This window comes from the organism of the source record quoted next, unplaced genomic scaffold, assembly GCF_019419815.1.
Source record: "Pyrus x bretschneideri cultivar Hongxiangsu unplaced genomic scaffold, Pyrus_bretschneideri_v1 Contig45, whole genome shotgun sequence".
In the NCBI taxonomy this organism is placed as follows: Eukaryota; Viridiplantae; Streptophyta; class Magnoliopsida; order Rosales; family Rosaceae; genus Pyrus; species Pyrus x bretschneideri.
The window spans coordinates 3,612,150-3,628,333 of NW_025999779.1; the positions used below are offsets into that span (position 1 = coordinate 3,612,150).

Here is a 16,184-nt window from a genome sequence, read left to right on the forward strand (position 1 = left end):
TGATGGGTGCTTCTAAAAAATCTTCCATGAGCCAACTATAACATTGTGTTTGAATGAGGGAAATAAACTTAGAATTTGGGTAAAATTAGAATTTATAATTGACATGCACCAATCTCCTTGTTTGGATTCATAAACATAGAAATTTAGACTTTCCGCGTGAAAAAAAAACCTTAGAATTTGGGACCTCCAATTCTCAAGTTTAAATTCTATGTAAATAAGTGTTGTTTTTCAATTTCTATGATTGAAAGTTTAAAGATAACAAATTTCATATTCAATTCCAATGTTCTTTTAGATTAACCAAATAAGAAAATTCACAAATTCTAAAAATTAAATTTCCGTCATTTTAATTTCCATCAAACTTAAAATTCGTTAACAATCTTAAGTTTCATCTCCCAAATATAATATAAGCGAATTTGACAGTCAATACGTGCTTTTAGAAAAAGTGCTCACAAGCATTCAAAAGAGCACCTTTATTTAATTAAACTTTCAACGCGTTTCTAGTGAACGACGATTCTTACACAATGTGCTTATGAGCCTGGGAAGAAAATTCCACTGTATCTACCACGTTACAGAACTTTGCACATGTTAGCCTGGTAGACCAGACTTTTACGGATATGAAGGGGAAAGTTAAACCAGTTTTCACAACCACAAAAATGTTTACTGAACACAGAAACAAAATAAATAAAACCTAGCAAAGATATTTGGATCAGGGGCTCTGCTTATGCAAAAGTTGAAACCTGGTTGTCCATCTCTGCACAAACTTCAGGATCATGATAACGAGAATTACCGGAAATGCAACTGCCAAAGCCACCGCTCGTTCTAGCTCAGGGGCACAACACGGGATACTTGAACAAAGAACAGCGCATGGAGGATCAAGAAGTGCGGGCCAAATGAACAAATGAAACAGACATGACTGTGAGGAAATGAAACAGACATGACTGTGAGGAACCAGGAGTTTATCCATGGGGCATTGGCACAAAACTTCCGTCCTCAGAAAGCGTGAGGGTCCGAGAGAGTTGAACATTTTGATGGGGATCAACACGAAGAGGGACACCATGGAAATCATCACAGGGGTTATCATCAAAGGAGAAAATCTGAAACTATCCCCAATTCGTGAGCTGGGATTATGTGACACAGGGGGAGCCATCCCCACTGAGATTAAGACTGGAGAAAAACCATGTGTATGCCAAATAACGAATATGCCGACAGTTGCCAGTCCAGCGTACATCCCAATCCTGTCCAACATAATCAAGTTTCAAGTGAATATTAGTGAGAACATTCTCAGGTGACCTCGTACAAAAAGAAGTAACAAAATGCAACAAGTCGGAAGAAAGAAGAAAATCAAACTTAAGCTACCAAATAAGGGAATTATAACAAGCACTGAAAAGTATGATTGAACAAGCGAAAACAACTAGATAAATACCTCAGTTCCAGAGAAATGCCCCATTGCAATCCCAACATCAGCAAGCTTCAAAGCAGGTGCATCATGAACTCCACCAGTGGCGGTGATAGAAGTGAACTATATTTGGCGAGCATAATGTGGCCTAAAATACTTTTCCCTTAGAACAAAAATGATTTGAAAGATAAAAGTGTTTCACGTCGTGGAAATTTTATCTCTTCAAGTTCATATATATATATATATATATATATATATATATTATATACGATCTGTACAAACTGGGATTAAGCATTGCAGATTAATACCCCTCTAACCTTTCTATGACTACATCCATTCTAACATATACAGAGCTTATTGTAACATGGATCATATAGGCCATATTTTCTCTTTGCTTAATTCGGAACTATTATAATAGCCAACCTGCTAATATTAGAAAGGAGCAATGACGTCTGAATTGGTGACCATCTCATCAACGTCCCCTCTCACCATCAAGTATACTATAAAAGCAAACACAAAATTTACCCCAGAAAGTTGCTACTTCCAGAACTACCCACGCCAGAAGGTATATCACGGACCATGAACTTAGCACAACGCTTTCCGATGTCATCCAGTATCTCAAGACACTCCTGCAAATCTGCATCGCTGACTAACATCACCCATTCCTCTTCATCATCCAAATACTTGAGTTGGAATGTCCCATTTTGCAACTTCAACCTCTTTGCAACCTCTTCATACAGTTGAAGGCACCCAAGAGAAGGCTCAAACTTGAACCTGATTGTATCCTCTTTATAAGTAGCTTTCACGATTATTTTTGACCCATTCTCTGCAGTGCTTGTCTCGACTTGTGGGTGCTTTTGCTCCTCAAAGCTCTGAGTGCTTGATGAGTATCCCTGCATTGTTGAACCAAAGTCATTCGATGAATCCGTCAAGCTCGAAGAACTATGTTGGTTATATTCAACAATCCCATCATCTCCATGTACTCCAATGTCCATCTCATCAGCAGGAACCAAGAAGCTTGAGTTCTGAGACACAAAGTGGCAGTCAGAATTGTCTAACCTTAGACTGTTTTGGATGTGACCCCATTTATTAACTTCTTTTGCAAGATAAGAGCCCTTCAAATCAGGTGTGATCCCATGGTTAGTAGGATCGCATGATCCAAAATCCATTGCAATCGGCTTAGAGTCCCCTTGAGGCATGAAAGGGATGCTCTGTGTCTTTACCTCTTTCTCATGAGAAGTTGGAACACAATTCCCATCCTCTTCCAATTTAACTGTCAAACTCTCACCATTATTGTAGGACATTGAAGGCATTGAAATGGGATGTTGGGCAACTGACTCAGAGTTCTCAATAAGCAGGTTCTTCTCAGGAAATAAAAGATTTTTTGGTGCATCAACTTCTTGGATGATGGATCCTGTTGCCACAAACCCCCCAGTAGTTGGGTCATACTTCAATCCTCCCTCCACCCCCTGAACAGAATCAAGCACCGTCTGTATTTTCCGCAATGAACGGTTCACCTTATTTATTTTACGAGATGGCCATCTTGAGATCCCATGTTGTCTGCAGATCCTTTTTAGCGTAGTGGGACAAACTGCCAAAAGCCAATGATATGTTAAGTGAAGAAATCCTTTTAAATAATTAGCAAGAATTATACTTAACAATGAAACGATAATTTGCATGGAAACTTGACAGTAAATGTTTGTTTTCTACATGGAGTCATGGACTGGCTAGAGCATGGAGGAAAAATATAATTTTCTGTAAGAAAATAATAAAGGCAGAAAAATAAGCTTCATTTGTGCCTTATCATAAAAAAGTTTATAATTAATAGAGAACATGTGAAGTTATTTATTAAAACGAATTCATAAGATAAAACCTCATATGGATTCTTAAAAAGTAGACTCCTTATACATGACTCTCACCTCCTATACTTTTTGCAGCATCCTTGAGACTCCCAGAGAAGTACTGCTGTAAAACACTCAAGCTTACATTTTTCTCCGCTGTACTTCGCTTTTTCTCCGCCTGCCTTATTGACCCACTCGGTGCCTATACAAGGAAGAAGAGTACAAAAAAGTTATCCCTCCAACAATATTTCTCAAGTGAGAGCCAACGAAAAACCATTATACAATAAAAACATAGCATTCCAGGTAGGGATAATAAGGACCCTTTGCAGTGTTTCCATATTTACAAAAGCAAATACACGGAGATGTTTAATTTCAACCGGCAGAAAGAAACATAAGGATAATGTTGGTCATTATTGGGACTTAATGCAGAGCAGAAAAGATGAGGTCTGTCTCAAGGAAGGATTACACATAAGATTACTACATAATATTTATGTTGGATGTTCCTAATCTTTAAAGGCATAAAAAATAAATCATCTTGATATTATATCCAGCAGCTTCTTTCAGAAAGTAACTTTAAAGGCAACAATCTTGTCAAACGGAGGGCAAAACTGTTATGATTTCTTGGTTCTACAATACTTTCCATTGAGAGTTACATCTAATTGTATCTACAGAATTTATTTTTCTATTTATGTTTTAGAACAATGGACAATAAACCTCCATTCTCGTTATAACTAGTAGTTCCTACAATATGTACTAGATAACTAACAAAAACTCAATAAGACAAAAAAATATCTCCATCATTATAACTAACAAAAACTCAATAAGACCAAAAAATATCTCCATCACTGTTTCAAATTAAACATCATAAAAACTATAAAAGTTCTCTAAAGAAACTGAAACAAGTGAATTATCCACAATATTGTTCTTTTATAAAAGCAATACCTGTTTAGGAGGATTAACTCTTTCGATTCCCCTATTTCTTTGATTTAAAACATTAAAGGTGACATTTTCAGCTGAATTCATTTCATTATCTGACAGTGTTGTCTGAAAATTTCTTTCTGGGATATTAGGGCTTGTCTCCTTCTGAAACCCAGTGTTGGCGCCTCCTAACCCAACTAATTCTGCATCTGAAACTGTCCTTAAACTCTTACAAATTCTCTGCATGGTACCTGAGAGGTTGTTTAACAGAAGTTGTTGTTCTGTACTCCCCTTCACATTGACAGGGAGAAAAAACTCCAATATATAGTCATCATCACCGGTGTAGGTGCTCCTTAGCCTAATTGCAACTGCGGCGTTCAAACCATACTTGCGTGCATGATGAACAAGTGGATATTCATATATATTATACGCTTTAACATCATTAATGAAGAATGGATGATTTGATTGCAGTGCTTTACCAGCAATTCCCTCCCCTTCCTCAAGATGATGTTCCGCACATGCATGCACAAAGCCTTGCATTCTTCTATCATTTACATAACAAGCAGTTTCCTCAATGCAAAGTATACATTTCTCATCTGAATTTGTAAAACCCCCTTTAACACGTACTCTTTTAATTCCATCACCATCTCCCTCAGAGTAGCAACAAGGAATCCAGGTCATAGCCAATGGCAATAAATGTGCATGGCATATAGCACGCAAGACATCATTTATTTCAGTTAAAGCAGCTCTTTGGTTCTTTGAGAGGCACTGCAAGCAAAGGTTCTCTCATAAGAAGTGTAGAAAATAACAAAAAAAATAGATAACATATTCTGATATGTACCTGGGGAAGAAGTCGGAGAGGCGCATTGGTCTTCAAATTAACGGCCTGCACATAGCCATCAAAATATATTAATTTTTACACTTAAACATCGACAACAATAATCAACATATGTGAAACATATAGGGTAGTACAATTTGTAATCTTGGGAAGCACCTCACAACAATTAGTAAATGTAACCTTTTGGAGCATTCATTACATCTACTAATTCTACTAGCACGAACCTAAAAGTTTAACAAAGAGAAGAAAAAGGATTTGCATCAATCATCTGCATATGGTACATGTGTGCTGCTACACGAGAAGAGAGAAACTGACCTGAAGTGCACTGCAAACTATTTCCATCTCCGTATCGAAATTGGGTTTCTCTTTTGTACTGACAAGTTCCAATACAGCGCAACATGAACTTTCCAGGTCAAAATCAAAAATCGGTAAGGCAATTGATCCACGAACCTGATGATTAGCTGCATGATCCACCCGCAGGTACTCAGTCTTATTGTAAAAACTAACATTTGAAGTCCACTCTGGAGTTTTGGAGACAAATACACGGCCAGGAAGACCCAAGATAGAACCCTGTTTTTCTTCTGCAGAGAACGTAAACATCCTTGAGACTTCACGATACCCTGTAAGAATATGGTCAAGCAAATAGGGTTGCTCACAAGTGCTTAATAAGTATTGATCACCATGCTTCATGGGAACCCATAATTGTGCTAAAATACCCCCACCAGAGGTCTCTTTAAACATCGACAATGCCTTAAGCATCTTCTCATTGAGTGACAATCCAGGTGGCCTATAGATCATATAGTCTTCCATGCCCATGACATTATTCTGTTGAAAAGACCCATTATTTAGCTTAACAATTGAGTCATTAGCATCATTGGAATCTGTTGAAACACCATATTGGGGGGTTCCCATGTGCTCAAACACAATTTTGTCTCCACAATTGAAACTTCCCCCAACATTGAAAGTTCCAGCACCACTCGTAACTAGCAATTGCTCACCATTATGTTCTACGAGATTCAAGGCATCCAAGGGTGTATAGGTCACTGATGGACATGATGGCATCCCCAAAGAGGCTGCAATCTGGTCCGTTGCTGCTGGGCTGCACCATCCAGCATAAGTGTCAAAGTTCATGAGCTCAGAAATGTTATTAAACATATCCTCTGAGATCGGGTTCCTTGTTCCATCGTCAAACGATGCCAAATTCTCAACCTGAGCTCTGGCAGAAGCCCAGTGATCATTTCCCTTATCTTTAGGCGAAAAGTGATAATCCATATTCAGATTAAAACCCAAATTTGATCAAAAATGACTACTGCTAAAATTTGACCATATAACTATACGTGCATTGCAATTAGGCACTACAAGCTGCAGAAAAAAAAGCACTAAGCCTGGTAAGCATGGAAACCCTGCTACAAATTTCAGATCCAGTTATCTAACACTAACGATAAGGATATATTAAAAACCATAGCATATTAACACTATCAGTTTGTATCTATTAATGAATTTCTCAATACACTAACATGCATCTTTTCGGACCAAACTCATTACTCTAGTTAACAAAAAAAAATGAATAATAAGGGCTCATTTGAGCATCCAAAAGTTTGAAAGGAACCCTATAAAATTTGCTTAAAATTAAAAGTAAAAATCATCTACTCATACAAAACTCATTACTTCAGTTAACAAAAAAAAACCATGAACAAAATAAGGGCTTGTTCGAGCAACGAAAATTTAACAATGATCTATTCAGACCGAACTTATTGCTTCAGTTAAGAAAGAAACATGAACAAACAAGCACTTGTTTGAGCATCCAAAGTTCAGTGGAACCCAATAAATTTTTGCTTAAATTAAAAAAGTTAAAAGACTAAACATCAGTTATTCATCTTTTTATTCGGTGGAAATCAATTCTTCATCTGAATAGTCCTAACAGTAAACCACAACCAAATTTTCACAAACAACAACTTTAAAGCTCTAATTACATTCCCTAATCAAATTAACAAACAAAACCCAGCATCTGTTAATCTCTAACTCAACATATCAATTCAAACCGCACGAAACCAATCAAAACCCCAACAAGTTAAATAAAATAAAACTTCAAAATTTGCAAGCTCACCAACATACTACTGAATAAAACACGAAGAAACCCCCAAAACAAAACCCTAATTTCTAAAAACTTGCATATTTATCAAACGCGAGTACCTTGACTGGTAAGAAAAATCCCCAAATTTTCGCTTGCGCCCTAACAACGCTTCCGAACTGGCAAAGAGAAAGGGAAATGATTCTGTCGTTGCGAGTTATAGGACGAACCCACTGGGTGTACGGTCAGGATGCGTTTGCTTTGATGGGAGGGTCGAGATTGAAGAAGATTAAACAAAATTGAATATTCCGTTGGTGACATCATAACGCCAGATATCGGTGTTTGTGACATCATAACGCCAGATATCGGTGTTTGTGACATCAACCGCAAATTCCGCTATTTGTGATACCGCCAAATTCCGCTGTTTGTGACATCACCACTGCCAAATGTAACTTTTTTCTGTCAAAAATTCCAATTTTGTTTGTAGTTTCGTAGGCCAATTCATTGCATTTGGTCCAGTTCTGACGATCCTTATCCTCGACGAAATTCAGAGTTGGTTTGATAATTATTTTGTTTTTAATCATTAAGTTTGGATCATTTTTTGATATAAGTGTCTTCATTTGTGTTTGGGATATCAAATCTTACGACATGGTATACCTTGAAAAGGGTTTAGTTGATTCACTACTTATGTTTCGTCCTTCGTTTTTTTTTTTTTTTTTTTTTTTTTTTTTTTTTTTTTTTACTGTGTGTTTCCATACGTTAATTTTACTTCAAATTCCTATCAATAACATGTCTCAATGCTGACTATCTACTCATTTTAATAAGCAAGTTAGGTACCTCTTAAGGGGAGAGGCGGATGCATTGAGAGGCAAGGGGGGTCAGCTGACCCTCTGAATTTCAGTAAATGTCTACGAATAACTTGAGTGTTAACCCTCCAAACTTCGGTGAATGTCCATGGATAACTTGGGTAGTGCCCCTTTAAAGATTGGAATTAGCTTCATACAGGCCCTCCAAATGTAATAGTGGCTCTTTTTCTTTTTCTTTTTAATAAATATTATTTTGTCAAAACAATATAGTTTCTGAGCCTTAGTTTAATAAAAATAAATAAACACAAAGAGCCAAAAAAATAAATGCATCGATGATGGATATGTCACTCGAGGGAGATCATGGCTTAGAGCTCAAAGAATCACAAACTTCCATCATTATCATGTGGAGCTCCTTGTTGCTATCGTTGATAAGCAACTTGTGGAATTAAATAGTTGCTTGATGAGGTAAATACATAGTTGCTTCTTTGTTTAGCAAGTTTGAGCCCGGATGATTCATTCTCGGCTTTTGATGAACAAAAGCTAATATGTTTTGCTCATTTTATCCTAATGAATTTACTACTTGTCAACTCTTGGCACTTGAAGATCAACTTGGGCATTATATTCTTGATATGCGTTCAAGTAGTGAATTTTCTCAATTGAAAGGAATTGGTAGCCTTGCAAAAAAAAAAATTGGTGGAGACGGGAAGGAATAGTGTATATAATCATGAGTATTTGCTAATTACATTGGCTTTAGTTCTACCAACTGCTACTGCTTTCGTGGAGAGAGCTTTTGCCATTATAAATATTGTGAAGATTCCATTGTTCAACTGAATTGAAGATCAATGGTTGAGTGATAGCATGGTGGTTTATATTGAGTGCAATGTTTTTTCTTCTATTGACAATGAAGCTATAATGCAACGTTTTATGAAAACATGTCGGAGATTATTGTAACTTGTATTGTTATTTGCTCTATAAGTTATGAATGGTGGAACTATGGTTTAATTTTAAAGGTTATTAGATGTCTAAAAAATATTTGTAAACTTTTACATGTGACCCCCCGAAATATTTTTCTTGGATCCACCACTGCTTGAGGGTAAGGTTTCTGAGATTGAAACGGTTGGGGTCGGTGCTGGACGAAGGACATCTAGATTATGATGAGAAAGTATTCAATAAAAATGATGAAAATGTTGTCATAGCATTCTAATACATATTGTGATTGTGTAAATCCTAAGTAGAGATATATTAGGAATATTTTGAGATCTAGAAGATTTTTCCTATTAGACTTTAAATTCTTGGAGAGTAAGTTTTCCTCCTCTTTGTTACTATAAATAACGGCATAAGGACTGGAGAATAACAAAGAATTCCTCAAGCTTATTCTCCACTCTCCTTCTCTCCATGTTACGCCCTTTTTTTCTCTCAATTAAATATAAGCTACAACAAAAAAATGAATGAAAAAAATCTTGAAGTTAAAATAGTTAGGTTTTGGTTTTCATTTTGTACCTCCTCATATATTTCTTTTACATCTCTCCAACCTATCTTTTCTCAACTTTATATGTCATTCCTCCCATGTACTTCTTCCTTATCCTTAACGGAAAATTAAAAACAAACTATTAAAAATGAAATAATTATTAAACAAATCATAAATAAAAATGGTTCTTTATACAAACAAAAATATATTGATAAATTTTCTCAGCTAACTAAGTTAAAATCTCTTGCTAAATAAATAGATAAATGAGTTGGTAAAGACGAACAACCTATGTCACTAGCACTAAGATTTAGTATTATTTATCTCAATTTTTAAGTAAAAGTCTCATGTTTAACTTTTATAAATGATAAATTTGATACAATTATAATTAGAATTAGTGTGCGACTTAAGTCAAATCAATCTCCTACGTCCAATATCATTGTATATAAGGAACAGCCTATTTCTATATATTAATTAGTATGAAACATGAGCATTATTGGGAATAGGATTCAAATTCTTCTTATTTTGTTACATGGAGAGAGTGTAAGCGGATTAAGCGGCAAGTGTTTTACAACTGTCCATTGAAATTAAAAGCTTGGCAAAACGATTATGTATTATTTAACAACTTAAGTCCGTTGACATTTAGTAATACGGTATTGTAGTATTGCTCTTCACTTGTAAGGAAGAGGTATTAGGTTCAATTCTGGCAAGCCAATTAGAAGGCTTAACTCACTTTCCCACTTAATAGTAAATACTATCGTTTGTTGAAAAAACAAAAAACAAAAAACTTAAGCCCGTTTTGATAATTATTTTGTTTTTAATTGTTAATTTTTAATTTTGTTTTATATAACCATGCATATATAATTGCATTAATCTAATTATGTACATGCATGTCAGAACTTTAAACCCTTTGCTTTGTTCGTCGAAAAGTTTCGTCACATACCTTGGTTAGGTAAATTTAAGTTGGCCTTGATGTAATGACTATTTTCCTTATGGAATTTCTGCAGAATTAAACCACTTGTATAGGTGAGACTTGTGTGCTCCATTAGAGTTGGTCATAATTAGGTTTATGGATTACGCATTGCTGGTAAGTATATATAATACATATATAAATGAGGCAGATTCGTGATACCATTTTTTTACATAATCTTTTACACATGTTTTTGTGACGGTTACTCTATAATGTATTTTAACGATTTGAATCATCTATCTTTAGAACATCATTCATACATTATCCTTGCAAAAAATTAGATAAATCTAAAATCATTAAGACATTCATTTGTAGTGAAGAAAATGGACAAATACGGTTCAACAAATAAACCATAAACCATTAATCCAAATGTCATATAGTTTCAGATTTTGGTCATTTTAGGTAGATATGACCTTTAACGAAAACCTAAAATATAGAATTCAAATCATTAAAATACATTATTATGTAACCTGCACAAAATATGTGTCAAAATTGTGTAACAAAAATATACCTCGGAGCTGCCGCCATATAAATATATAGTGGAGCTCGCACAGTTGTCAGCTAATAAATTGATTCGGAACTAATCCCTCACCCAAGCTTACGGCTTACCTCATATTTTAAGAGTATGGTTTTATGATAGAATGTTGGGCTAATTACACTTCACATCCTTCAGTTTTGGGTGATATTCACAATGAAACATGAGGTTTAATTTTTTTTTTCATTTTGCACCATAACGTATTGAAATAGTATCAACAGACTTTGGTGTGATTGGTTGTTTGATCATTTATTAAATTAATTACATGATGAGCGTGAAAATCTTATATGGACTAATACGTAAGCCACATTTGTACCACATTGACAAAAAAAATTCATCAATTTGACGGAGCATTAGATGTTTAAAGAGACAAAAATTATGAATTGATATATTTCAAAACCTCAAGATCCAATGTGAAAAAAATTAGAACCTTGTGTCCCGTTTTAAAAATCACTTCAACTATAGAATTTTCGTATACCCATGTACTATTAGCCTCCAAATAAATCTTTCATAAGCAAAGAGTTGCATGAACTACAAAACTACATGGTAAACTTACAATTATACACTGAAAATCAATAAGCAAATAATAATCATAGAGGTTTGTACACCACCACAATATTACATGGCTGTGACTCTGAATATATCACATTTCCTTCATTTTTTTTACCTCCTCTTATTTTTACTGCCCAACAACAAGGCAAAGTAAAAGAGAATCCTAAAGAAGAACCCCCAAGCAATGGTGATCCACAGGCAATTCCATTTACTGAGTTCCGTGATCCCCTGCTGCTTCAGTATATCCATTCCGGTGGTCACGCAGGTGGACGCCGTGATGTTCACGCCCAAAGTTGTGCTCATGCTCTTGAGAAGCTTCAACTTCATTGCCACGGGGAAGGCCTCTATTGGTGAGTTATCAAACATCTGGGTCCCCCTCACGAAGCACTTGATTGGATCATCGAGTTCGTTTTGCAAAACGCCCTCATAAGGGTACTTCACTAGGGAAATGTAGTGAAACCAAAGCCAATAGGGTGGGATTCTATCCCTACTGATGAAAAATCCACTAAAGAGTACGAAATAAGCTAGAACTGCCACCACAACGGTGTATCCCAACATGACATGTGTCACAACGCCTGACAGGAACGTGACGAATGAGCTCCCGGCCCAGAAGGCCGCAAAAGTAGTGAAAAAGAAGAAGAGGAAGCCGTGGAGTCCACCAGCGAGCCCCACGGCCCAGAAGGTAGTAGCGGCAAAGACTATGGAGAGGAAGGCTAGGGAGGGAATGGAGATTATGGAATGAGCTAGGACGTATGAGGAACGGCGGTAGGCATTGTAGGCGGTTTCGCGCATGAAAATGTAGCGTTCTTGGAGGAAGACGGGGATGGCCTCGGCGCAAGTGTAGAATGTGGTGGACATGGCGAATGCGAAGAACCCTAAGCGCTCTTGGATGCCCTTCGGGGAATCATCTAGGTGCCAAAACATGGTGGCTAGGATGATGCCGGTGACGAGGATCGCACCTAGGCGAATGCCGAAGAGTTCGGGCAGTCTTCGGGAGTTTGTGAGGGAGCGTTTGGAGATGACTGCAATTTCAATCCAAGAAGGGTTGGCAAATGTGGGGACTGATGAGGAGAGGTTTGAATCATTTGGTGCTCCGGAGACTAGTTTGCCTCTTGAAATGCTAGCACTAATTGCATCTTTGAGAGAAAGCCTTGGCTTGCAGTTGGAGTTGATCAAGTTGTTCTGATTTTCTCGTTGTTTTTGTTCGTCCATGGTGATCTGCCATGATTTGTTGAATTCCACCAAGTTCTTGGTTCCGCCTGTTTTGCAACATCCAGTTGTAAAATAGTCAGCATCAAATCAAATTTACTCCACAAGTAATATGTAGACTTGAGCTTACTTGAGTTAGCTAGACTGATGTGCTCTCTTTGTATTCAAGTTCGAATGTGCCTCACGTAATTTAGATTAAACTATAATTACTGTTCACATAAAAATCTTTCTACGACACATGTCGATATCAATTAGAAATAGATAAACATGAATGCATATCTTATATTAATTTGATGCAAAAATTTGAAGAACTAATCTTGACATACGCTAACTCTGTTGCACTCACCACTAAATTTTATCTCAAATTTTTACTTGTCAAATATGTTTCTTTTATTCAAAGAATAATGCTGAAGAAACTAAATTTTTAAACTAAATGGTGTGTCACAAGGAATAAGTTTGTTAATCAACACTTAATAAAAATCCAATAACCAACAATCACATCATTTTGATTTACAAAAATTGGTTTAAAATTTTGATCTTCCTAGCATTACCCTTTATTCAAATGTATGCCTACTTTGAATATTACTTCTACCTAATAGATAAAATACTAAATATTTGCACATGCATTATCAAATCATTTAGCGAATAAATTTGGTAAAAAAATTTAGTGTGGTTGAAAAGGTCACCTGGGGTTTCCTCGAGTTCTCGAATGAGGTCAAGAGCAAACTCAGTCCGATTCTCAGTCTCAGGAATCGGATGCCCGAACTCCCCGAAAAACACCGGAAGATTCGCCGGCGATCCGCTATACACAGTCTGTCCATGTGACAAGAAAATCAACCGGTCCATCAAGCTCAATATTCTGTAACTAGGTTGGTGAATTGACATGACCACAATGCTCCCACTCTGTGCAATCCGCTGCAAAACCTTCACCACCATATAAGCACTCGTCGAATCCAGCCCCGAGGTCGGCTCATCAAGAAACAGAACAATGGGGTCGTGAATTATGTCGATTCCAATTGAAACCCGCCTTCTTTCGCCTCCTGAGACGCCTCGGTGGCCCTCGTCACCGATCACAGTCTTGGCGGCATTTCGAAGACCAAGTTGGTCGATCAGAGCCTGGACTCGAGCTTTCTTCTTCGACTTTGATAATCTCCGAGGAAGCCGAAATTCAGCTGAGAACATGAGAGTTTCTTCAACCGTTAGCATTGGGAACAAAAGATCGTCTTGCATGACATAAGCTGATATGACCTTCAAGAGCCTTGAGTCTAAGGCCTCCCCGTTTAGTGTGATCGAGCCTTTTAAGCTGTCCTTGGCGATTCTATCCGCTAGAGCGTCAATGAGCGTTGATTTTCCCGACCCGCTTGCTCCGAGAACTGCCATGATCTCGCCTTCTCTGGCCTCACCGGATATGCCATTGAGCAAAACTTTTGTGTTTGGGTTTGTGCTGTTGTTGTTCATGCCCAGTTTAACCTCTGCCGTATTTGGTTTCCTTTTGAAACAGGCGGGTACTAAGGTCATTTTACGCTGGACTTCTACGCTGTATGTGAGATCAGTGAATGAGAGGACAAAAGGGTAGGAGGAGGACCCGGAGGTGCAACCGTACCCTAACTCAAGAACATGATCATGAGGAGTGATGTCGGGACTCTGTGCATCTCCGACCCACTGGAGGAGCTCGCCCAGGGTAGGGTTTAGGCCTCGGGGTCTCGGGTTGAAATCTACGAGCTCCATTTTGGCTGTGGGAGTTTGATAATTAGTACGAGGACTCTTTGAGAGCGAGATATATAGAAGGTGAGATTGTGATGACGATGGTCACTGTGTTTGGTGAGTTTAATTTAAGTGTCCAACCGCTGCTTGCGTGAATGCTTCTTTAGTTGGTCAGAAGAGAGGGAGAGGAAGTTGTGTCTAGCCTTCTAGTTCTCCACTGTAGTTGTACCAAGTCCAAAGGGCTAAAGGAATTATATGAGTTGGCTCACTCTTACCATCATCTCATTACCATACCCCAAGTGACCTGAGTGGCTTGGGAATTTCTTTACTTGTAGGCTTGAAATTCGAATATTCTTTTATATACGATAAAACTAGATGTGATGGAAAATAAGTTAAATAACAATGGAAATTAATATATCCGAACATTTATTGGTTTTTTTTTTTTTTTCGATAACTCATTCAAAATCTTTCAAATTTTGAAACATCTTTCAACATTGAGAACAAAAATATCACTAAACTAAGTAACTAACATCTAAGCATTAAACTTGAGTTTTCTTTCCTGATCTTTCTCAAGACAAAGGATCAGAACTTGAAACATTTTTCAACATTAAGAACATAGTACCACTAAATTAACTAAGTAGTATTAAACTCAGGTTTTCAATTCACTATACCAAGTGCTTCATATTATATATATACACACACGCTAATGAACAAAGTGTACTTGTGACATTTGCCTGGTAAAGATTCTCAGATCGGTGCATGCATGCATGCAACAGAAGAGCATATAACACACGAAAAAATTCAATAAGTTCTTGCAGCTACATGTTTACGTGCAAATGTTTTATAAGGAAGCACCATAAGAGCTTTTTCAATTTTCAAAGGTAGTTTTATTTATTTTACTCAAACATTATAAAAAAATAAAAAAAATTTATTATCTAAAAGGAGTTTTGAGTTCTACCATAGGAACTCTCCCAACCAGGCTGAACGTATTCTATTTAACTCTAAGGTTTATCGCTGTTTTGTTACTGTGTAATCTATATTAGCTAAAGTCATCATTTCCCCCAACACTTCTCGACAAACTTGGTAGGCCATCAAAATCAAAGAAAACCCACAATTTTGAACAGTTATTACTTCTGACCATCACCAAACATTCTATTGGATAATTAGGGTTTCTTTGTCACACTATTTAATTGTCTCACTTCAACTAAAAAGTTGATGTGCAATTGCCTACATCCCTAGTTGGTTGCAATTGTCAAATGTCAATAGGTAACATTTTAGAAAAAGATGGACTAGGGGTGAGAGGCCGCTTTCGGGTAGTGAAAGGTGTAATTGTATAGGATTTCAAATTTGAAGGGACCTTAAAAAAATTTTACTTTGTCCTAGTTGGTTGCAATTGCCAACTGTCAATGGGTCAACATTTTAGAAAGACAGACTAGCTGCCAGAGGCTGCTTTCGGGTAGTGAAAGGTACAATCCTATAGGGCTTCAAATTTGAAGGGACCTTCAAAAAATTTTGCTATCTAATATTTTTATGTAATAATACTATATATTAAAAAAAAATTGTTTTTATTAGCACTATAAAATTTCATTGTGCACTCCTTATAAGTATAAATTTTGTTTTTTCTATATATAAAACTTTAAGAGTGCAAATAAGATATTTGGAATGCCAATAACAACACACCAAAAAATGGTTTTTTTTTTCTTCTTTCAATTTAATGTTATAATGCTATATATTCAAGTAAAACTTTAAATTTAGAGTTTTCGAAGGTTTTTTTCTTGTTTGGTTGTTTAAGACTAAACTAATTTTGATTATTTGGTGAAGATTATGTTTGTAACTCTTTTTACTTATTATTAATGACAATTGAAAACTTAGTGAGTCC

General features: G+C 36.6%; 2 protein-coding genes across 2 annotated transcripts; both read right to left on the reverse strand.

Moving 5' to 3' along the window:
- Window positions 1-455: 455 nt before the first annotated feature.
- Window positions 456-7,344, reverse strand: LOC103933819 (protein NLP9). Its single transcript, XM_009343510.3, has 7 exons — window positions 7,187-7,344; window positions 5,309-6,355; window positions 4,997-5,041; window positions 4,180-4,923; window positions 3,316-3,439; window positions 1,424-2,987; window positions 456-1,235 (listed from the first exon to the last, which is right to left on the reverse strand). The coding sequence occupies exons 2-6, from the start codon at window positions 6,263-6,265 to the stop codon at window positions 1,918-1,920; spliced, it is 2,940 nt and encodes a 979-aa protein (XP_009341785.2). The 5' UTR covers window positions 6,266-6,355; window positions 7,187-7,344; the 3' UTR covers window positions 456-1,235; window positions 1,424-1,917.
- Window positions 7,345-11,328: 3,984 nt separating this feature from the next.
- On the reverse strand, window positions 11,329-14,562 carry LOC103933813 (ABC transporter G family member 20-like). Its single transcript, XM_009343502.3, has 2 exons — window positions 13,288-14,562; window positions 11,329-12,651 (listed from the first exon to the last, which is right to left on the reverse strand). The coding sequence occupies exons 1-2, from the start codon at window positions 14,327-14,329 to the stop codon at window positions 11,504-11,506; spliced, it is 2,190 nt and encodes a 729-aa protein (XP_009341777.2). The 5' UTR covers window positions 14,330-14,562; the 3' UTR covers window positions 11,329-11,503.
- Window positions 14,563-16,184: the final 1,622 nt, after the last annotated feature.